The following is a 22,587-nucleotide window of genomic DNA, read 5'->3' on the forward strand; positions in this document are numbered from 1 at the left end:
CGACGAATGGGGCGACTAAACGCTCCGTCGCGCCCGCGGACCGACGGCACACGGATACTGAAGACATTTCTGAAAACGGCCGGGCGCGTATGATAACGCTACAGTCGAACTGAGCCCACCCGCTCCGAGAAATGCTGATCCGGCAGAGTAGTGTCGGACTGTCGGTGTGACATTTCACACATCTATCAAGTCGAGGCATTTTACTTACAATTAAAATGCCTTGAAACCCACAAGTATGTTTTGAGCTGTGGAGAAAAAGGATACGAGAAGATAAAACCCTGAGAATGCATAGATGCGAAACTTTTAGTCCCATTTTGCAGCCAATGATAGATGGACTATATTAGCAGCGCACATAAATGCACAAGCAATGCACTTACGCCTGTTGAAAGAGAACCGAGGTTATTACTTATCTAGCAAGTGGCGTTCGTAAAATATCAGTACAATTGTCAATTTATCTGACCTCCCAGCCGTCCATGCATTCAACAATTCATTCATTTATTAATTCATTCATTCATCCATTCTTTCATATTGGTTTCATTCATCCATTCTTCAGTTTGATATTGTTGAATTTTCTTCGAGTAACGTCACTCTCAATCATTTCAAATCAGTTCCTTTTCTCGATATGTTTTTCCTTATTCGTTCTCTCGCCACAATAAGAAATGCAGTATAAAAACTGCACAATTGTGTCCATAATGTGTTATATGTACAAGGGAACAAATCGAATCATATTAAAGACTACTTACAATAAGCGTTGTCACCACCTCTTTCCCTTGTCTTAGGCATTTCTTTTCAGTCAATTGCCACATACAATATCCATAGGTATGAACAAGGCCATATAACCCATGAACAAGGGTATGAACATACAGATTTATATTCAAAGGCATTGTATAGGCAGAGCTAATCCAGCCTGGCACTTTCCTGCGACCGACGAATGCACTGATGATAACCAGCAAAATGATTAGCCGCAGCACTGCTGCTACTGGGAAGCTGATCGTTTCGAGATGAAACACTTGCCACATCGCCCAGGCCAGACCTGTGCTCGCTTCCTGCCTACACAGGAAGCCGTAGTGCCGGGAAACTGACGACATGTGAAGCGCTCGGATCTGGGATCGCTATCCGAGCAGATCAAAGGTGGTGCGAGGATCTTACAGTTCTGGCTGTCAACTCAATCTGCCGCGCGGCACTGCAGTGGATAGGAATTACAGGTAGCGTGCGGACGGGAGCGCGGGTGGCAATGTATGAACAACATGAACAATTATACCTATTTATTGCCTAGTCTACACCAATGTCTGAAACTCTCAAGAGGTCTTTGGATGAGGGTGCCCAAATATTACAAAAGCGATATGCTTTATGCAGATGACGCTTCGGTAAATTGATGACTTCAATTCTAACTTTCAGTACCAGTATAACGCCTTTTGGGGCGACTTAACGCCTTTTGGCATAAGGGGTCACCCACATGCATCGGGAATAGTCCAATACTTGGTAGAAGGAATGAAGCTACCCTACAAAAATTACCGCATGTAAATCGGTCAAGTGGTTGTCGAGATATAAGCCTCGCAAAAGCGTCCGCACGGCCGGCCGGCCGGCCGCTCATACTCAGAAATTTCCGAATAAGGAAAGACTACCCTACGCTCGCTTCGCTCGCTCCGTAATAAGTCTGAACCAGGCCATGTGTCATACCATACTCAAGCACTATATAGCTGTCATGTTCACCTAAAATTGCAAAAAGCTTTCACGGACATCCATAATTCATCTCAAAAGGTTATATACCTACTGGATCACGGGTCGGTCGGCATTTGACAGACGACCCAGTCCATTGAACACTCACATCCTTTTAGCAAATAACCGAGGGATTCATTCATGTCTCGTGCTCTCCGAAAACTGCATGATGAATGTTTCAAAACCTACTTACTACAGTCTACACTCTACAGACAAGCGAGGCATCGTAACTACTAAATGTAACGAAACGAGACCACTTCGTGAAACTTGGCCATTGGCCACAGGGACAGTCCTCCATGTTACTTATGATAAGTGGGCCTGCAACCTGCATCCCACGTTTAAAACGAAGCTGCTATATAGTGTTGGTTAGATTGCGGTATCAGGGCATGACACCTCCCCCCGAACGATTGGGTCGCATGCGGTCAGCCGGTCATCAATTGCAGTGTTCATACTCATGTCTGTTTCCACGGACACACTGAACATTGTGTGGCTCAAAGCTTAACTGCTGTCTTTTTTTGGAAGATATTACCTTCGGCGAAGGCATATTATGTCGAAGGTAAGGCTAAACTTCTGTTTTTGGACCAGCGTTTTGAGCGTGAGAAGCAATCAGAAGAAGACAGCATCTGCTCCAAAAACCTGCTTATAGGTAAGGTTGGCTGGTGTGTTATGTATAAGCTATCATATTTGCAATGTCATTCTTGAAACACATTAGGGCAAGAAATAAGAATTAAAGTTTAGCCCCGTAGGTCATCACGACGTGAACGAGTCACCGAATATCCATCGACTCCGCAACCCAGGAGGTACAATAAATCTACCGTTTCCACAGGGGCGGATCCAGGAATTTTCGGGAGGGGGGGCGGCAAGTTGAAATAGGGGCGACCTGGCAATCCGGGGGCGCCAAACCGTCGTCAAAATCGAGAGTTTAAAACCCACGCCGTGCGTTGTCACGTTCCCCTAAGTTTTTCGCAAATATCTTTAAGACGGCTGCGCGCAGCGCCGCCGTTTTAAAAGATATTTGCGCCCAACCTCTGCTTGGATCGCCCAATCCGTCATGGGGAGGCTCACTTTGCTGAAGTCGCCTCATTTCTTCTAAGAACGACCAATTTGCTGTAGGCGGCCCACTTATCTGGGACGCCCATTTTTTTTTTTTTTTTTGCTAGAAGTGCCCCTCTTCTTCTTGATGCGTCCCGCTTCTACTGGGAGTGCACCTTTTCTGTTAGGGCACGCCTTTGCTGCTGGGGAGTCCCTTTTCTACTGTGAATGGGGCGGCCCTTTCCTGTTCGGCGACCCCAAATTCTGCTGGGGGCGCCCCATTTCTGCCCAACTTTTGCTGGGGTGCCCCTCTCCTGCAGGGGCACTTATCTTTTGCTAGAGACGCCTCTTCTGGGGGCGCCCTTCGACTGCGGGGGACGTCTCTCTCCTGCCAGAGGCATCCCTTTTCTTCTTATGGGGCTCCTCTTTTTGCTTGGGCGCCCCTCTTCTGCTCGGAGCGGGGCACCACTCTCCTTTTACTGGGGCACAGCCCCTCTGCTGGGGTTGCCCTTCCGCTGCCTCAGGGGCGCCCCTCTTGTGCAGAATATACTCCTTTTCTTCTTGTAATGAGGCGCCCCTCTTCTACCGGGGGCGCCCATCTGCTGCTGGGGCGTCTGTCTTCTGCCGGATATTGTCAATGGGGCGCCCCTATCCTGCTTGGCGAGCCCAACCTCTGCTGAAGGCTCCCCATCTCTGATCAACTTTTGCTGTGGCGCCTCTCTTCTGCTGGGGCGCCCCTCTTCTGCTGAGGGCGCCCCTCTCCTGCTGAGGGCGCCCCTCTCCTGCAGGGGGCTCCTCTCTTCTGCTGGGGCGCCCCCCTTCGCTGGGGCGCCCGTCTCCTGCTGGAGGCTTCTTTCTCCTCCTGGGCCCCCTCCGCTGCCGGGGGCGCCCTTTTTCTGCCAGTGGCACCCATTTTTTATTATGGGGCTTCTCTTTTTCTTTGTTGGGGCGCCTATCTGCGGTTAGGGCGCCCCTCTTCTTCTTGGAATGGGGGCGCCTCTCTACTTTTGCTGGGGCGTCGCTCCTCTTCAGGGGGACACCTCTCCTGCCAGGAGTGCCCCTCTTGAACAGAAGGCATCTTTTTATTCTTGTAATAAGACGCCCCTCTTTTGCTGGGGGCGCCCATCTGCTTTTGGGGCGACTCTGATCTGCTGGGAATGGGCAATTGGGCGTCGCTCTCCTGCTTGGTGAGCCCAACTTCTGCTGGAGGCGCCCTATTTCTGCTCAACCTTTGCTGTGTCGCCTCTGTTTTGCTCGGGGCGCCCTCTCTGCCGCGGGCTATGGGCGCCTTTTTTGGATGTCGGGGGGGGGGCGGCCGCCCCCGTCGCCCCCCCCCCCTGGATCCGCGCCTGCGTTTCCAACAAGTTCTTAGGCATTTTTTCTCAGATTGAGCTTGTTATCTCCGAGGCCAATGACTTTGCTTTCTGCCGAGACACTGGACGCGATTCGGCCGCCCTGCAGGCTGCAGTCTATAGGCGCAGTACCATACACTGTCATGTAGCCGGACTCCATCTCGGAAATGGTCGCACCATTGACCATTTCCTCCAAACGGCACCAATCGAACTCCGTTGTAGAGAGGTCGTCATGCTGCTCTTGTCGGAGAGACTGACGTAGCGCGAGTCTCACAAATGGTTCTGTTCTGCACGTGTTGTCTCGTTGGTTTGATAGCTCGGGCTAGCGGCTCAGCCGTGACGCTTTCCTTATGTGCCGATGTGCGATGGAGGTATTTGAATTATTTGCCGGGATAATGCACGCTTACGACCAAATACTACGCTGAATATGCATTAACTTACCTCTCTGTCGTAATTTCAACAGGACTTTTGAGAGAAAAGAACGATACCTATTCATGAAAGAAGAACGATGGATGAAGACGATAAACGTTGCGGCTCTAATTTTCTGGGCTACTTGTTTTTCGTCGAGCATCAGGGCATCTAATTGTGATACACAAAAGGGCTTTGGAATAAGCCAGTTTCAGGGAAACTAAATATGGATATACGCATGCCAAGTGCGAAGATTATTTTATTTTCACCACACCTAAGCAACGCGATCGCAAATACTACTACCTGTACATCATTTCAGACCCCCTGCTCCCGTCGCCTCTATAGCTCAGTGGCAGAGCACTGGTCTTGTAAACCAGGGGTCGGGAGTTCGATCCTCCCTGGGGGCTGGTATTTTCACGTCAACGTTCGCGTTCAATTTTCGCTCTTGGCATGTTAGCGGTCAGATTATGCCATCGATTTTTCGTCATTTACGCATGCACGCACATATTCGCTTCCAGTCAGGCAACATTAACATAATCACATTTACGCAATCATAAGCTCTATAGCACGCAATCTATCGTGACTATATGGGCCCAGAGTCTGGGACGGTATTCCTGGTGCCACCGTCGCTGCGGTGTCGGCAGCAGCCGCCCGTCACCAGCTCGTGCCACTCATCTAGTCGTCACGGGAGCCGCCGGAGTCCGGGGTGCACCCGTCCCGTTCCCACGCCCGCGGGAGCCGCCGACCGCCGCGGGCACGCGCCGGCCACTCAGCGGCGTCACGGGCACTTCCGACCGGCCGACCGGCGGCGCCCGCCCGGCCAGAGGGGGGATGGGAGCGGCCGGGAGGGAAGAAGGGGAGTGGAAATGAAAGGTCTAAATTAGTGTGTAGGGACGGAAAGGGGGGCGATTGAACAAGAACAGGTTAGGTTAGGTGAATGATGAATCGCGACTCATATGGCCGTGCCAAATATGTTGAATAACAGCGAGACTCAGCGCCTAACGGGACTCAGGATATTTCCATGCGGCTACCAAAAACTCAATGTCAGAAAGCGCTGCATCAGCGCACGGCACCCTGTGATTACCTCCAAAACACACATCCTTAGTGGCACACCACACAATGCACCCGACCCTGCCCCAAATCCAGACGCCACCTCAGTCGGCGGGAGGGGAGTTTTTGCACACCGGACCATCCCATACCGAGCGTGACGGCTCTGTCCGCGTCACGGGCGTCACTCGTCAGTCGGACGTCCGTCATCGTCGTCACGAGTCGCACTGTCTCCAGGTGTGGAGGTGACGCGGCCCGGGACCGGACCCTGAGCCAGGTCAGGTGAGACACGGACACATCGGGTGGTCGGTACAGGACGGTACAGGACGGTTTCGCGATTAATGTGCAGGTATGGAAGCGTATAGTCTCATAAGGCTGGGGTGAATATAAAAATATATAGGTACCGATAATGATATCGATAAGATGCACTAACTTTAATGTGTCTCAATGTTTTGTTGGTTGAAGGGCATAGAGCAACTTTTTACGGCGCATGTCTCATACCTACCGTTTACGCAAACGTTTATGCAGAAACGTCTTATTAATCGTCAATCATTCAACATTGCTTTTTCACCTCTTACACCGTTACACCTGCCAAAAAAGGTAAGAATATGCAGCTATTTTCAAACATAGCTGAGCAAAACTGAAAACATTTATTTCAAAAATGAAGAAAATGATCATAGGTACATACCTATACTAAATTGTGCAGCGCATGGGCCAAGCCTGCCTCTCGCGTTCGACGCAGAGGCAGGCTCAATCACCGTCATAATTTGCATCTAAAGTTTGACGTTCACATGCAGTACGGAACGCAAGGGGCCGCACATCGCGGTAACTTTATGCGAACACAAGCACAGCCGACGCCACCCACCCGAGACCTGCCAAACTAGGAACTATAATATTGGATACAGCTTGCAGGGCGTCTGTGGATTGTGTGGGCTATAGCTGGACGGCAGGCCGGCGGGGAGACTCAACCATTTTATAGGAAACTTACCTTCAACTACATGCAGTTTGGAAGTATTTGCTGTTGTTTGATAATAGTTATAATAACCATCGCCCCTTGCAGTTCACTTCTCAGTTTCTGAGGCTTATTGGAGATCATCTTTGCTAAGGCTCCTACGTTGTTGAATATTTTGGTATTCTAATATAATTAATAGTTTATGCGGCAGTTTAAAATAACAACTATTTTGTGCGCATTCCGAAAAGCTTTCATAAAATCGCGTTAGGCTATAGATAAGATAATCATGGGGCCCAAGTCCTTATGATTTGTGCTGGGGCCTGGAACTGTGCTTGAGTCACCGCTCAGAAAGATCAAATTCCTTACGCAGCCGAGTCCAACGTGTTCAGATAAGCAACGGTGCGCTACTTTTTCAATAAGAAGCTCCCACATGTCGGAAATATTTAGGCTGACAGTGATTCGATTCTCCCCTGCAGCCACCATCCGTTCGACATGGCGCTGCAACGCCGTCCGGTGACGTCATCACTTCCATCGCCGCCATCGGCGTCATCACTGCCGTCACCGCCACCGCTACCGTTACCGTCGCTGTCCTCGCTGGGTCTACTTCTGCTGCTGCTTCATTCAGCTGTCCCTACCACCGCCAGCCCGCGCGTCAGCAGCGCCCGCTCGACGGATCTGCGACCTGAGACATCGTCCGTACCCCGAGTTCTGACCCGTACCGTACCGCGAGTATTAGTCAGTAGCACCGTACCCCAAGTACCGACCAGTGCAGAGCCCTGGGCACCCACCAGTACTGCACCACCGGCGGTACGTCGTCGGTACCGCTCATCGGGCCAGCCTCTGCCAGGTACATTTGGTACAGTACCTCAACTCTCGACTGACAAACAGGAGCTGAACGTACCGAAAAGCCAGGAGGTGATGCTACAGAGGGGTCGCACCGCACGCGGAGAGGACCGGAGAGCTGATATCATCAGTAACACACAGGTCACAGAGGTCAGTCCTCAGGTCACGGCTCGGACGCAGCAGGTCGTTGAGCAGGTGTTGCAGCAGGGCGAACAGCAGGACGAGTGGCATGGTCAGACGGACGAGCAGTTCGAGCAGCTGATTCAGCAGCTGACGAAGCAGGCCACCCTGACCACTGCGGACGGCTGGCGGGTGCTAAACGGCCAACAGCATCAGTCTGGCGTACCAGACAGCGTGATCAACGGCAAAGTCCAGCAGGATAACCAGTTTGATGACAAGTCTCAGCAGGATGAGATCTCCGGTCAGGCGAGCCAGTTCGTCAGCCAAATACAGCAGGTTGACCAGCGAGTTGGTCAGCAATCTGACCAGCAGGTCGGCCAGCAGTCTGTGCTCGGTATCGGGCTCAAGGAGGTGGAGCACGTCGGACAGCTGACAGTCCAGCAGGCCGGCCAGCCCATCAGTCAGCAGACGGTGGGGTCAGTTGTACAGCAGACTCAGCAGCAGGTTCTGCAGCCGGTCCAGCAGCAGCAGCAGCAGATCTCTCAGGCCGGCTACCAGGCCCTCTCGACAGGTCAGGCGGTGCCCAGCGGTCAGCAGCAGCAGCTCGGTCAGGTTACACAGTATATACAGACTTCTGTCGCCTCCTCTGGCGGGTACAGCTCGGCTAACTCTGTCCAAGGGGTATCCAGAGGCACGTCTTACAGCTCGACGGTCGGTGGACAGACGATTGGCACTCAGACGGGCGGCCTTGGCGGCGGGTACGGCGTCTCAAACAGTCAGCTCGGCGTGACAGGCCAGTTTTACGGCGCGTCTAACGGCCAGATCAGCCACCAGAACCAGGCAAACGGCCAGTTTAGGCAGCAGAACCAGGCAAACGGCCAGTTTAGGCAGCAGAACCAGGCATATAACTCACAAGGCAGACAGTTCGGTGGCCAACAGCAGAATTTCTATCAGTCACAGGGAAAATTCAGCCAGCAAAATTTTGGCCAAAATTTCAACAACATCCAAAGAAACCAAAATTACAATGCTAGAAGAAATAATTTCAGCCAGCAAAATCAGGGATACACCTCGCAAAATACGGGATACAGTGGACAGAACCAAGGGCACAACCAACAAAACCAGGCATACAACTCACAAAATGCAGGATACAGTGGCCAGAACCAAGGGTATCGATCAGCCGGGAACCAGTATGGCCCTCCCAATACTAGTTATAACGCACCAAACGGCCAAGTCAGCTCTGCAACAAACCAATACGGGGCACCTACCACAGGATACAGCTCACCAAAAAATCAGAATGGCCAACGGAATAACCAGTATGGCTCGCCAAGTCAAGGATATAGCACGTCAGGTAACCAGTATGGCCCGCCGAGCAAGGGTTATAGCCAACCCAACAACCATAATAGCCAGCAACATAGTCAAATGAGCCACGGTAATAACCGGCCCAATAGCCAGTATGGTTCACCGAGTAACCAGTACGGCCCTCCAAGCAACCAGTATGGCCCACCAAGTAAAGGTTTTGGAACACCCAGAAACCAGTACAACTCCCAAGGTAGCGGATATAACAGACCCAACACCCAGCACGGCTCATCAGCCGGCGGGGGTCACTCCGGCCACCACTGCTCCCACTCCGGCTCAAACCACGCGCCCAGCCGGCACTACGGCCCGCCGAGTAGCGGTCACTCCGGCTCAGGTCACGGTCACGGCACGCCGAGCAGTTCGTACGGCCCTCCGAGGTCAGGAGGTCACGGCCACATCGGCTCCAAGGGAGGTCAAGGTCAGAGCGGCAGCTACGGCGGCAGCGCGATCAGCAGCTACAGCAGCTACGACTCGTCCCAGACGGGCGACGTCTACTACGTCCATGTGGATGACGACAAAGGGAAGGGACGACACAAGAAGAAAAAGAAGAGCAGGGGGCGCTCCAAGGGCAGGCAGAACGGCTACAAGGGAAAGGGAAGCAGCGGCGGAGTCTATGAAGCTGAGGAGGAGGAGGATGAATACGCGTACCCAGGTTAGTCGGACGATATCCGTTCATTCAGTCACTCTGGATAGTCATTTTGACGAAAATAAATGCAATCGACAACCTTGTTACGCCTTATTGAACATGAATAATTGTTCAGAAGAGGTTTCATTTATCTAAAAAAGATAATCACCTAGACTGGCCATTTACAACACATCTGTTATACAATCTCAGACAAGACAAAGTCACTTCACTTTAGTCCTGCCCGGAATGTAGGATCTCAATTGGCCTAGGAGATGACTGAAATTTTACAGCGCCAATGAGATTCTGAGACATTTACGCAGCATGAAAAGCATACTGAGTATATTCTTTGAATAACTTTATCAAAATCTATTACATGAACAGCTGACTTCAAAAAGATGCCGCCAATGCCATACAGGCTCATCCGTTTCTCTCGTCACATTTGATGTTCGATTGTATGACTTATCGAGTTAAAAGTTAGATGCCTGCATTACCCGTTCCAAAAGGCCAGCTGGGCGACCAAGTGCGCATTAGCACAACTCAGCCGATCAGATCATCAGCCAATTTGACAGAACACTTTCAAATGCAGATTAGGCGGTCGGCAGGCAATAAAAGATGCTAATAAACCGGTAAGAACGCTGCGTTCCGGTAGCTGCTCCATAGAGAGGACCGTCCAACTCTGCTGTGTGACCGGCCCAAGTTGCCGGTGGCCGGCGGTGGCGGGCCGACAAAGTTGACCGGACCGGTGACGGCGGCCGTCACCCACCCGCCGACTCGCCGAATGCCAAACGCCCTCCCCCTGCGGCCTTCTCCGTGTGGCATTGCACGCCCCGATCTCTGATTGGCAGCTGGCCTGGTTTAGCGACACAAGTGGCAGAGCAGCGAGCCGGACAGTGGCCTTCAGCTGTTTCTCCAAGGACTACGTCCCACAAAACAGAGGCAAAACATGTCCCAAAGGTGGATTACTTTATTTTGCTCGTTTCATGCAGCTACGCAGAGCGAAGATCGGTTTCGCAAATCTCGCTAAAAACGTCATATTAAAAACTGCGTGCGGGCACTTTTTGCATTATCGTTTAAGTACAGATCATTAAAAAATATATAGGGATAATATTTCCTAAATCGAAGTTACAAGCGTGTCGTATCAAAAGCACATACTGGCATGATGCCCTATACAGCGCCGTCGAAATGGGCGAAGAAAACATTAACACCTCGAGCTCAGACGCATGAAGCGAAGGGAGAGAAGCGAAACACGATGGCTCTGGTTTCTCTCCGGCCGTTTTCCCGTACCTGCGGAGACGGCTCACCTCGTAATTGGACCGCCGTCGGCCGCGCGATAAAACACAAACGAAAGCCGTGTAGCAAAACATGGCGTAACTACGGCAAAAACTCTGCCCCCACCAAGGATAGAACAGGCACGCGTGGTTTACAATGGACGGTGGCGCCGCTACCGAGGCCACTGCGCTCAAAACGGGACACACTTTCTGAATCGGACTGGTGGGGAGAAATGTAGATTTTCTATTACATTTTCACTCTGGTTAACCTCACTTGCCAGCGGCTGACGGGGCCTGCACTGAATGGCGCAGTCAGTGCAACCGCACGACAATTTAGCGACTTTAGCACTGCAAAACCAGAACTATTAGTTTGGCTTTCATCTACACCCCTGAAAAGTCTACGGCTCGTACGGCTCGTATCATGAATGTTGTAAATGTTTGTAGAGATGAAGCAGACAGGAAAATTACAGAATCCATTAGAATTCGTGAACATAGGCCCAAAATCAACTACAACACAGTGTCGTGGCAAATTCTTGCATAGTTGGAGGTGATTATGTAGGGTGACAGACAACTTGAGCGTGAATACGTGAACGTGAAACTTGAACGTGAATTTGATAGTGACTTATGATATGGGTATTCATACCGGTGTTCAACTGTACTACGGGTAGGGTATGAAGGGTAATATATCGTGTGCTTTGGTATGGGAGGGCAATTTATGTAGTTGTCACGCGATAGATGATATTTCGGGCTGGAAAGCGGCAAATGTGACGAAATGCTACTTTGAAGTGAGACGTGTTCTGCACTCCTGTTCTGCACTTATACTAGCTTCCGAACCGATTGAGAAAGAGCAGTGCTCGAAATATATCGCTTTTGTATTGTATTTTTGCCATTACAGTTTACTTAAAGTATTGAGGATAAGGTCAAATGACTCATACAGTATTAAAAGTCTATTCCGACAATTTTATACCGACGCAATGTCCATGATAACCAGTATCAAATAAATATCCCTACGCTTACACCCCAAACCACTCACATGTCACACCCCACACCCCCGTTTGCCCCGCCCCCAGAGCGGACCGAAGGCTGTCCGAGAAAGATCGACAAGCACGGCTGCAAGAAGGCGTTCAAGCGCACGCCGTGCCGCTTCGCCAACGACTGGGTGTGCGGCAGGAAGGAGCAGTGCTGCTACTCCTCCTGCGTCGGCCACTCGGTCTGCGTCAAGGCCAAGCACAAGCCCTGGTGGAAGTTCTGGTAGCAGAGGATGATGCTGAACAACGAACTGGGAGGGTGTGCTTGACTGATTGAGGTCGAAAAATAGTAGATTTGGAATGTTGTGTGGGTGAGTGATTCATGTTAACGTTGCTCGTGACTGACAAACGAGTGAACATGAAGTTCATTTGAGTGCAAGTGTTCGTGAGTTTGAGGACTCATGATCTTTAATTTCATTACTAGAGCGTAAGCGATATTTGTATTTTTTACCAGATAAGGCAAGAGTTTATAGCTTTCTATTATCTATAGTTGACTCGGTGATTGATTGAGCCCAATTAATTGTGTATATCAGATAATGTTAAGCCAGCATTAGCTAGCCGATCGGGCAATTCTACATGTGTAGACCAAAGAGCTGAAAGTGATTGCAAGGATGGGCACATTCAAAATTTGATTAAAATTTGAAAATACTTACAAGCAGGTAAAGATCACCGTAGTTCGCAAGAGATGAACGAAAGGCGTATTTAAAAATGGCTGATGAGGTGCAGGCTGATGATATATTGAGTGAGAGCGAATGATGGCTTGTACCTGCTATGCAGAGAGAATCGTGCTATGCAAATGCACATGCACTGACTGATTACTTTGTGTGCACAATGCACATGGTATTGCTCGGCATAATTTATAGATAAGCTTACAATTAAGTTTTTACGGTAGATAGCTAGGTGTGAGCCGATATTTGTTCGACACCATACAGTAATGGTCATTTGTGCTGTGTGTTTATATGAATAATAACGCAAATAAATTTGGTAGCGTATCGAGAGCCCTCAATTATAATATTGATGTCGATTTGTATGCCTTCACTTATGACGATTAAAGGGACAATATCTATGCGTACACATAAGGATATCACCGTCCTGGTATACAACAGGCTGTGTCACATGGGTTCAGCAGTTGTTCAGCATGTGTGGCTAGCGTTCATAACTATTTTCAAGGAAGGAAGGTAATTGTGTAAATTGCTTCCTAAAAGCCTGTGGTACTCCCACTCGTTTGGGTCTCCGACTTCCATGCTTGCTGACCTGGCCTTCAGAATAAACAGTATCTGCTCAAGAAATGCGCATGAAACACATACCTACCAATGAGAAGTCAATCTCATTCTTCTCATGGATCATGGATGGGATATATAATATGCACCATCAAATTAAAAATACTTACACGCTTCCCTTTGAATTTAATTCGCCTGGTTTTGACGTATTTTAACCACAGTTCAGTATTAATAGCTGCATAACATAATGATGCGCCCCACCTTTTGATGGTCTCATTCAAACGCACATTGCCGGAAGGAAAATTAATCACCTTCTTCGCCGATGTAAATGCCACCAACAGCTACCAAATGACCACGCCAGGGAAACTGACACAAAAAATTAATCCCATAGAATGACAGCGTTCAGATCAGGCATCACATTGAAAACAATTTAACCCAAGGCTGGCGAGTAAACCGGTGTTCTACGGGTACCCCTATCCGCAACCATTTTTAACCACCCTCCCAGGAGTAGTGCTAGGTCCCGTTGCGGTGTAGTCGTACTTGCTCTGAGCGGATATAACCGCTGTCAGCGAACAAGTCCGCTGAGAGCAGGGACGACTACACTGCAATGGGACCTTACTGTACTCCTGGGAGGGTGGTTAAAAATGGTTGCGGATAGGGGTAACCGCAAAACACCGGTTTACTCACGGGCCTTGGGTTGAATTGTTTTCAGTGCATATACCGATGAACGAAAAAAAGTGAAAAAGGTTTGTATCAACATGAGTGTTTAATGTTTATCCATGTCATTGTTCTTTCCCTGTCGTAAATAGTAGGAGTTAAAATTTGTTAATACGATCGGCTTGCATTCATTGCTACCCATACACTTAACCCATTTCACACCGGCCCGACTTCACAGAGTGTGGGTTCAGCAAAACATGTAACAGATTAGTCGTCACTTTGCGACCGTTCAAGTTTAGTATTGCAGTGTCGGTGACGGCGTCATAGTGGGAAAGCCAACGCTAAATTGCATGCCAGAAAGGGGATCAGAGCTAGTGATGTGTTTGTGTGTGGGCGTCGGAGACAGCATGTATAACGGTGTGCTGGCATGAATGACAATACATGCCAGTGTGAGTAGTAAGCGTGTACTGCGTTGTACTGTCTGACAATGTATTTTCCTATGCATTTTCTTAGCTGACCGTTCCTTGACTATGCCGCGACCCAACCCTGCCACTCGCTCTACCGAAGGCCACATCGCCGTCACAGTGGCACAGCCCGGCCGACCTGACACAGCCGATCGCCTGACACGACCCTGTCGGTCCAACACAGCCGGTAAACAGAGCGGTTAGGGTGTCGGTCAGGTGCCGGTATATAGGGGGCCGCCGGCGGCAGCTCACCGTCACCCGCCGACCATGGTCCCGCGCGCCGCGGCAGCCGTGGGGCTGCTACTCGGTGAGTCTATACTCTATTCCCTGCGATATTATTACCTATACAGATGACTGAGAGACACACAGAGGTCAGCTGAAAATATCCCAGTGGGGTTAGAAATTAAAAGTAGTAATCTCATGCGTAAACATGAGAAGCCTTATTCTCCGTCCCATAGTGCGCAGAAACTATTTGTAAGACAACTATCTTAAAAGGCAGTGTCTGCGACTAAACATAAACGAACGGAGGGACGGTCTTCCGTTTCCGTGCTTTACTTTTAGTAGCAGTATACATGGCAGCAGTGATCGCCCTGCATCTGTGCCGTCCCGTAGCCCCAATAAGAAACCGCGGCTGATGTATAATGCAGCCACCATATCTCCAATCGGTGAGCTCGGTCATAGACCGACCCACTGGACTGCATTAGTGATGACCGCTCCTGAGCGCAGCCATACGACGGTTACATAAAGACCGTGATGTTCAGAAATGGTTTAGAAAGCCTGCCCAAAGTGTAGGGACCGCGAGACGTCAGACACGCGAGCTTATGATGTCGACCATTCGTTATGGCTGAAGGTCAAACGCAAGAAGTATCAGAACATTGACACTTCTTAAACAATTTAAAAAGTTTAGTTCAAATGAATTAAACTGACAAAGTCAGAGCCAGCCGTACGCAGGGCTTGTTGGGGAATCCCTCTACGAAACCAATTATGCATTCCAAGCGCATGAAGGTGAAGCACGAAATATAAATAGAAAGTACTGAGGCCGAAAGACATTACTGAGGGCGGCGACCACCGCCGCAGTTTTGGGGCGTCTGAGTAACGCGATTATCGATATCGCCTCTCCTGGTAAAACGGTATTTCGAGCAGAGCACGCCAAATTTACTAGCAACACTGGTGGAATCGCAGTCGGCATGTTTTGGGTTGGGAATTCATTCGACGAATTTACCGATGTGTTTTGCTCAATGATGAAGTGCCAAGTTCTGCCGCTCAGAAGTAATCGAACTTTGGCCACTAGTAAACACACAGCTGGCCGGAACTCATAAAAAAAATCAAAGGCCTCTTATTTTAGGTACATTTGAATTGTTTGATACGCATTTCCAATCATCCCAGAAGTCAAATGCATGTTTTTTTTTAATCATTTGAGCCAAGAGAGAAATGTGAGCGTCAGTGACCCGTTACATTTATTTTCAGTTCTGCAGCTCACAGACAGTGGCGCGGAAGGAGCCAGTCTGGTGGGTCGAGGTAAGGCAATGTGCAGCGCAGGGTGCAAAATTTGGAGGCTTGCAAAAATCAGCAGATTATGATTCAAATTAGATGATGAGTGACCTTTTTGGTGATATTCAATTACAATGGAACCCAACAAATAAATATCAAAAAGGGCGTGAAATCTTTTCTTTAATTTCGTGGCCTTAAATATTGAAATAAACCGTAGGATAGACTAAAAAGCATACATTTAACTGCCTGAGAGGTCAGCCCGAGCCATAGCAACCCAAGACGACGAGCAGACTTTTGAACGTACACCTGACCGGCAAACCCTCCATTATGGCAGCCATCCACCCGAAGACGCGATGCTGTAAAAAGACGGAAGCCATCGCGCCACTCCAAGGCATCATCACGCTGGATGCCTGCAAGGAGTACTGCACCAAGTACAAGCTGCAGCCCATCCAGCTTGGGTAAGAACCAGTGACACACGAAGTGACAAGGCTGAACACTTCTGGGATTCGTTAAACGGAGAAGCCGGCCGTTGGGTTCAAGGGAGCAGCATTGGTCACTAAGAATAACAATATAGCCAGGCATAGCTTCATAACCCACACTAGAAATGTAACACTTTTTACTATCGATAGCTGATCGCAGGTGAACAATGAATCCCGCTACCTTATCTCAGCGCCTACCCCTTTCTCCGACCACACAGGCCCAAGTCGTTCGCATGCAAGCGCCCCAAGTACGCGTGCGACAAGATGGGTCAAGGCGAGGAGTGTGGCGAGTGCTACAAGGCCGGAACCTGCTTCCTGATGCCGTTCGTGGGCGGCATCAGCCTCTCCCGGCGAACAGACATCAGCAAACGCCGGCTGGCTGAGCAGGAGCAGCGTCAGAAGGTCTACAAGGAGAAGGGCGAGGGCACCCGCGACACAGGAATAGGTGAGTGCTCCGAGAGCTATGGTAGGGAGCGCTGGGGTGGCCATATTAATGGAGCAATCCAGGTAGAGTGGTGGCGAATGAGTAGAGAGCGAAGAGAGAGAGAGGGAGAGAGAGAACGAGAGAGAGGGAGAGAGAGAGAGAGAGAAGAGAGAGAGAGAGAGAAGAGAGAGAGAAGAGAGAGAGAGAGAGAGAGAGAGAGAGAGAGAGAGAGAGAGAGAGAGAGAGAGAGAGAGAGAGAGAGAGAGAGAGAGAGAGAGAGAGAGAGAGAGAGAGAGAGAGAGAGAGGAAGGGAGGGGGACATTCATACACCCACGGTATAAGTAAATGAAGTAGGTAGCATAATCTTGTGGAGACATTTACAGATTCGTCATGACGCCACACTGCCTCCGGATACAATGAGATAACATTGGTTTACACGCCTCACTGGAGTGTATGTGATACAGCGGCGAACCCTCGAGAGACAGGCCATAGTTCACAGTAACCTCGTTCTCAGTGATATAAATCGCTACTCGCTAGCACAGTGTGCTCACTCAATAGCTTACTCCATCAGCCGTTTAGTGGCGCAGAAAAGCTACTGCACGCCTGCTGTGAGCTTGTGAGCTTGTGAGCTGCCGAGTGACCACTGACCATCCCACCTTTACATTAGTTTAAAGTTGAGACAGCTAGCTTGGGATCCCTATTCCCTATGCATCTCGCTTCTCTAATTGTACGCATTCTGACGGCACACCACCCAACTCTCTTTCAGGCGGTATCATGTCCATTCGCGGTCAGAAGACGGGCAAGTCGAGCGAGGACGAGCGCAACGCCGCCCAGATTCTCAGCAAGAGCGTCACCACCTCACTCAGCACAGAGAACTTTGGCGGATTCCCCAGTAAGCCGACGGAGGCATCAGGAGGCCGAGTTATGAAGCCGGCGCGTCGCCCGTGCATTCGCGGCGGTCGCTTTATGTAAACCGAGCTTCGCTCACAGCCGCGGCGGCAGACTTGAGCGTCAGTTAATGGTGGAGTTTCTGTAACGCCCCTGCAGGGAATCTGTACACTGTGACGAGCGGAGAATGAAGGGAGAAATAGTGAATGGCATGGCGGAGACATAAAATAACCGCCACTTACGTAATACGGTTTGTAATGTCATAAAATCTAACATGCTGGAAGAAATCGACATAACACAAATATTATCAAAAGGAGTAAAAGAGGTAAAAAGCCACCATTGACTGCAGATGACAATAGACATTAGGCTGCCGTGGTCCGTTGAAACAGTAACGCGTGGTGCTAACAAATATGTATGCGTAACCACCCTGATTTCGTTCCAGAGGGCGGATCATTGAGCCAGAAGGATTTCCTGAGCGGCGCAGGAGATCTCGGACAATGTAAGCCTACGACATTTGTAAATCATTTCCACTTAATTGTCTTGACATATCCTTCGCTTGTTATTAATGGCAGCCTTAAGTGAAACGTTGCGGCGGTCACATGAAATTTTTCACAGCAGAAGCGGCTTACACCAATGCGATTTAAGAACTTATGCCACCTCGTCGGTGCCCACCAAAGCACATATCAATCAAAGGGAAGAAGGTGTCTTATATTAAGTTATATGTCACCAATTGATGAGTGTAATGTTGTTTTTCAGTCGCCGGCCGAATCGGTCCTAATGGCGCCATCCAGCAAACAACGGGGCTGGAACTGGCCAAGCGGAAGCGACTGAAGAACACTAAGAGACAGGAGACGAACCGGCAGCAGGAGAACTTTGCGCAGGACCTGGCCGCGCTAGCTCCAGGTGGGCGTCCAATTGCGATCACGACTTCCGGCGTAATGCTGTCCCTGCTTCAGGGCCTCATTGGTAAACTAAATAAATACAAATGCTGAACGTTACGGCAGCCAAAAAGACAGCCGTCACGGTGAAAATCTCGTGGAGGTTATAAATATAGAACAGATATGTCTCCATTAATTGCAGCCACTTGATATATTTGCACCCGCCCACTTCCTTTGCAGGGCAGAGAGGCTCGCTGACATCCAAGGGTGACAAAAAAGAGTTACGAACGGAAAGAGGCAGACGCGCTGAGACCGAACAGGCCACCACCAAATCCAAGAAACTCTCACTCAGCGGCACCGCCGCCAAAGGATTCGCAGGTAACGTCACGGCGCACGCGCACTGACCTCGCAGAAATCAACAGTGTCATAGGGCTCGGGCGGATCTGTAGACTGTCAACTGTTAGCCGATGAAATGCATGAAAGAGAAACGACCGTCGAATTTTGTCCGAGCTGAATATTTCATAGCCAGGTCACGGAGTGCGCGGGATTTACAGATATGACAGAGGGCCGAATAGTTTATTTGGGCAGACTGGAAAGCTTCCACGACACCATAAATAAATACTGAGTTTTAAAAGTCAAAACTGGCCTTATTGTTGTTCTGACTTGTTACAGCGTATAAAGGTAACATATGTAATCTCGCTAACAACTGCACGTAAAAGCTGGATGCCAATGCAGCCATGTCGCCTCCCCAGTAAACACAATAAAAAACTTTATCCATCTCTGGAAGGTATGGCTTGCCACGATATCAAAATTCCGCCACATCCGTACTCTCAGTCGTCATTAATACCGTTATCCCATGGCTTACCCCATAACCTCTCACCCGCACCCTTCGCCGGAACCCACGCCCACAAACCCTGACCTGTGTTCTGAGCCTCTGAGCTCTGACATCGCATACTCTGACCCCCCCCCCTCTCTCTCTCTCTCTCTCTCTCTCTCTCTCTCTCTCTCTCTCTCTCCGCAGGCTCGCGCGGCGGCCCCGTCGAACTGCTGGAGGAGAATCAGGCTGTACTAGGCACGGAGAGTGAGCTCCGGGAAGGAACCCTCGTCTCCGCGGGCACCACCAAACAGAACCTTCGGCTCGCAGGTGAGGGATAGACTCGATTAATCAAATCCATACAGAGGGAGAAAATGTTTGATTAGTTGTCTGATGTCAATGAATGACAATCAGGGAGAATAACTAATGACGGTTTTCGTGAAATAACAGAAAAGATCAAACTTAAGACGGACAAAAAATCGGGACCAGCCTCCATGCACGTCTTGAGATCAAAATCTAGACCCAATAGGACAGAGTCAAAATCGGTCAGCCGATCCTGACCAGTGACCACCGTCATTCACTGAGTCGGTACCACACCTACCCCTCCCCCCCCCCCCCGTCAGGTCGCGGCGGAGACCTCGAGGTCGGTTCGCTGGAGCGGCGCAGCAGTGACAAGGCCCAGAGCCGGACCGCCATCAAGGGAAGGAGCATCGGCAAGGCTAAGCTGCGCCAGGCGGCCACCGATGAAGGTAGGTTGCTGGGTAGTCGTCGTTCCGGGACCACGGGCCCAGACGAGACGGGAATGACCCGTACGTGCCGTCAGCTTCCAAAGGCGTAACTTGGCTTCAAAGGGTGCAACTTGTGACGGTGATGTGGGCTGTGGGGTCCTGAGACAGGCTTCGAGGTGGTCTGGTAGCGCTCGACTGGGTATGCGACATTCGTAGGGCAAACTGGGCTGGAATGTTGAGTTTTGAAGCATGTGCTGTAAATTATAAGATGGAAGGATGATGAAGTCCACGTTAGACCATCGTCCACAGTTCTGGCTCATGCCATAATCCAATAATAGTTACATGAAATTGGTAGTTAAGTTTTCAATCACACTCCACAAAGATGTCAAAGGGGCTAAATGCCTCTCCAAATCGTTGACCCGTCTTCACTCACTACATCCGTGTATCGACAGGCCTCAATCGTGACATCCAGACAGAAGTGCTCGGGGAGCGACAGACCAACACGGCCACCAAACAGTCCGGAAACTTTGTCCAGGTGGAGAAGAAGGGCAAAAAGTGCGACCACTGCACCAGCACGATGAAGAGTAAGCACGATCGGCTGTTTGTTTTGTTGATTGGGGCAATTTGGCCATATCTAATCGTTTCAAGCTCATTGATCGACAGTACGGTTGCAGCTGAGTTCTGCTTGGAATAACGAAGCGAGTTGGAATCAAGCTTAGTTTTATATGGAAACCAATTAACTGCACCAATTCAGTAAAAATCAAAGTGTTGAAAAAACTTTATCAGAGAAGTGTGCAGAAGTACGGCCGGTGGAGCTAATTTTTGTGCAAACAATGAAGCTCGTCCGCATGATTTTTAGCCCATTTCCTGTAATTCAATGCCAAAGTCCAACGGGGACAGCGGCTGCAATTTTAGACCTTCCCCTGACACTCCTGCTTGCTCTTCACAGAGCTGACCAAGGGTCGGACATTCGGCAACTCCCGGGAGCGACTTCAGGAGCAGACAAAGGAGAACAAACGCAGCTCACTGCGCGGCCGCGCCGGACAGGGTGAGTCAGGAAGGGACATACAGCCCTTCACAGCAATAATTCGTCCGGGGCAGTGGGAGTATAATGCTATTACCAAATTTCCATTCTGTAAATATTGGTAGCTCAGCCTTACCTATAGATCAATATCAAATGGTGTAACTTTATTCGCATCAATATGAATTACTAATTACTTGCCATCAATGTTTTGACACATTTCCATTCAAATATTTAATTCATTCAAATCATTCGGAGATCGCCATTCACCGACTCACAGCCCTCCTCTTTCAGGAACTACACTCCCTCACAATGCCCTATCTCCCCCCAGGCGCCACGGTAGTCACCACGGGCCGGGAGACGAGCCGATTCCGGCGGGCGCGCCAGTCCGGCTCCGGCTCCGACATCCAGGAGAAGTACCAGGGCGCCAACAGCCACCTGTCCGCAACCGGCTCTGTGCGCGGCAAGGTCACCGGCTCGGTGGCCACGCGAGCCCGCAAACGCAGCTTTGAGACCGAGGAGGGCCTCTCGACCAACGACATCAAGGAGCTGGATATACTGGGTGAGTCTGGTGGTGAGGTGGGTGAGAGTGAGATAGATATACTGGGTAGGTGAGCCGGTGTGGGCGGCGGGAGGCAGCACCGGTGGACGCGTACTTCGGGATACGAGATGTTGTTGGATGATGGTTAAGACAGAAAGTAATTCCCTTCCCTGTAAAGCCGGTATTAAGCCCGCTCGCCATCTAACCAACGAGCAAGTGCTTTCACTACTACGAGCATGGTGTAGACTCGAGAGGGACAGTTTCCACGAACGGCGGACTGGGACGAGCCGGACGGACCCGCGGCGCCGATGTTGTGGTGGGCAGGGACCGTCTCACGGGGTGGATTTGACTCGCCGCGCCCGGCTAACTCGATTGGAGGAAAGGGAAGCAGCTGACGGAGGCTAGTAGCACTGGGCAGTGGGCATACTGTCTGTGTGTCATACACGTTAATGATGACAGCTCTATTCAGGGAAAGTGGATCTCGTCATTGTTTTTCACCGGACAATGCCAAATTCATCTTCAAAATGAGTCGTACCTGAAATGAGCTTAAATTAAGTTTCCGCTTCTTTTATGTAAAAACCGCTGCTGTTTCAGGTTTCCCGAGTACCCACAAAGGCTAAGGACGTCTCTATGGAGCCGTGATGACCTCAAGACTCGGAACTGACCTGACCTGACCTGCGTCCCGTGTGGGGTGTCCGTTTCGCGTGCTGTGACTCTGTGCTGTCCCGCGCCCCCCAGCTGATACTCATTCATTGGTCAACTGTATGCCTGTTTGTGAGCCCGTCAATGCGATGTGAATATATGGGGTAATGCAAGAGCGCGTCTTTGCGAGATTAATGTATGTGTATGTGAGAGGATGGCAAAGGGGATAATGTAGATATTATTGAATGTTAATCTAGTGAATTAGAAGCAATTACACATTGTGATTAGGCCGACGGAAGAAAAAGAAAAAGAATGAAGCATCACAACTCATTCGATACGCAATGTTACGACGATCATTCAAATGGTTAGGTGGGCCGGGCGTAACTGACGACAGATGGTCAGAGCAACACCAACTGCAATGTCATAGATCACATGATCTTCCATGTTCATGTAATCCCTGACAATGCACATAACACAACGCACACGCCGCATGAGCAGGGTAATAGAAAAGAAGAAAACCCAACACAGAATCGATGATGGAAAGGCGGTGGAGGCAAAAGAAAATAACGGAGCCAGATGGGGGAGACACC

General features: G+C 50.0%; 2 protein-coding genes and 1 non-coding gene across 3 annotated transcripts; all 3 read left to right on the forward strand.

Moving 5' to 3' along the window:
• Nucleotides 1-4,846: 4,846 nt before the first annotated feature.
• Nucleotides 4,847-4,918, forward strand: Trnat-ugu. Its single transcript has one exon. It is a non-coding gene; the product is annotated as a tRNA-Thr (tRNA).
• A 3,945-nt stretch (nucleotides 4,919-8,863) lies between these two features.
• Nucleotides 8,864-12,717, forward strand: LOC122382089 (hornerin-like). Its single transcript, XM_043367009.1, has 2 exons — nucleotides 8,864-9,481; nucleotides 11,793-12,717. Exons 1-2 carry the CDS (start codon nucleotides 8,893-8,895, stop codon nucleotides 11,975-11,977), a joined length of 774 nt encoding a protein of 257 aa, XP_043222944.1. The 5' UTR covers nucleotides 8,864-8,892; the 3' UTR covers nucleotides 11,978-12,717.
• Nucleotides 12,718-14,355: 1,638 nt separating this feature from the next.
• Nucleotides 14,356-22,172, forward strand: LOC122382090. Its single transcript, XM_043367010.1, has 14 exons — nucleotides 14,356-14,398; nucleotides 15,559-15,609; nucleotides 15,917-16,040; nucleotides 16,280-16,506; nucleotides 17,252-17,377; nucleotides 17,816-17,872; nucleotides 18,130-18,276; nucleotides 18,492-18,629; nucleotides 19,273-19,395; nucleotides 19,689-19,814; nucleotides 20,246-20,377; nucleotides 20,743-20,841; nucleotides 21,146-21,376; nucleotides 21,950-22,172. Exons 1-14 carry the CDS (start codon nucleotides 14,359-14,361, stop codon nucleotides 21,973-21,975), a joined length of 1,647 nt encoding a protein of 548 aa, XP_043222945.1. The 5' UTR covers nucleotides 14,356-14,358; the 3' UTR covers nucleotides 21,976-22,172.
• Nucleotides 22,173-22,587: the final 415 nt, after the last annotated feature.

This window comes from Amphibalanus amphitrite, unplaced genomic scaffold (assembly GCF_019059575.1).
Source record: "Amphibalanus amphitrite isolate SeventyFive unplaced genomic scaffold, NRLGWU_Aamphi_draft 000133F_arrow, whole genome shotgun sequence".
NCBI lineage: Eukaryota > Metazoa > Arthropoda > Thecostraca > Balanomorpha > Balanidae > Amphibalanus > Amphibalanus amphitrite.

Bases quoted from the DNA above. Each gene is read 5' to 3' on its own strand.
- LOC122382089 (XM_043367009.1), top strand. From the start codon at position 8,893: ATGAGCCACGGTAATAACCGGCCCAATAGCCAGTATGGTTCACCGAGT. The intron at 9,482-11,792 runs GTTAGTCGGACG...CCCCGCCCCCAG, and splicing joins GGATGAATACGCGTACCCAG to AGCGGACCGAAGGCTGTCCG.
- LOC122382090 (XM_043367010.1), top strand. From the start codon at position 14,359: ATGGTCCCGCGCGCCGCGGCAGCCGTGGGGCTGCTACTCG. The intron at 14,399-15,558 runs GTGAGTCTATAC...ATTTATTTTCAG, and splicing joins AGCCGTGGGGCTGCTACTCG to TTCTGCAGCTCACAGACAGT. The intron at 19,396-19,688 runs GTGAGGGATAGA...CCCCCCCGTCAG, and splicing joins ACAGAACCTTCGGCTCGCAG to GTCGCGGCGGAGACCTCGAG.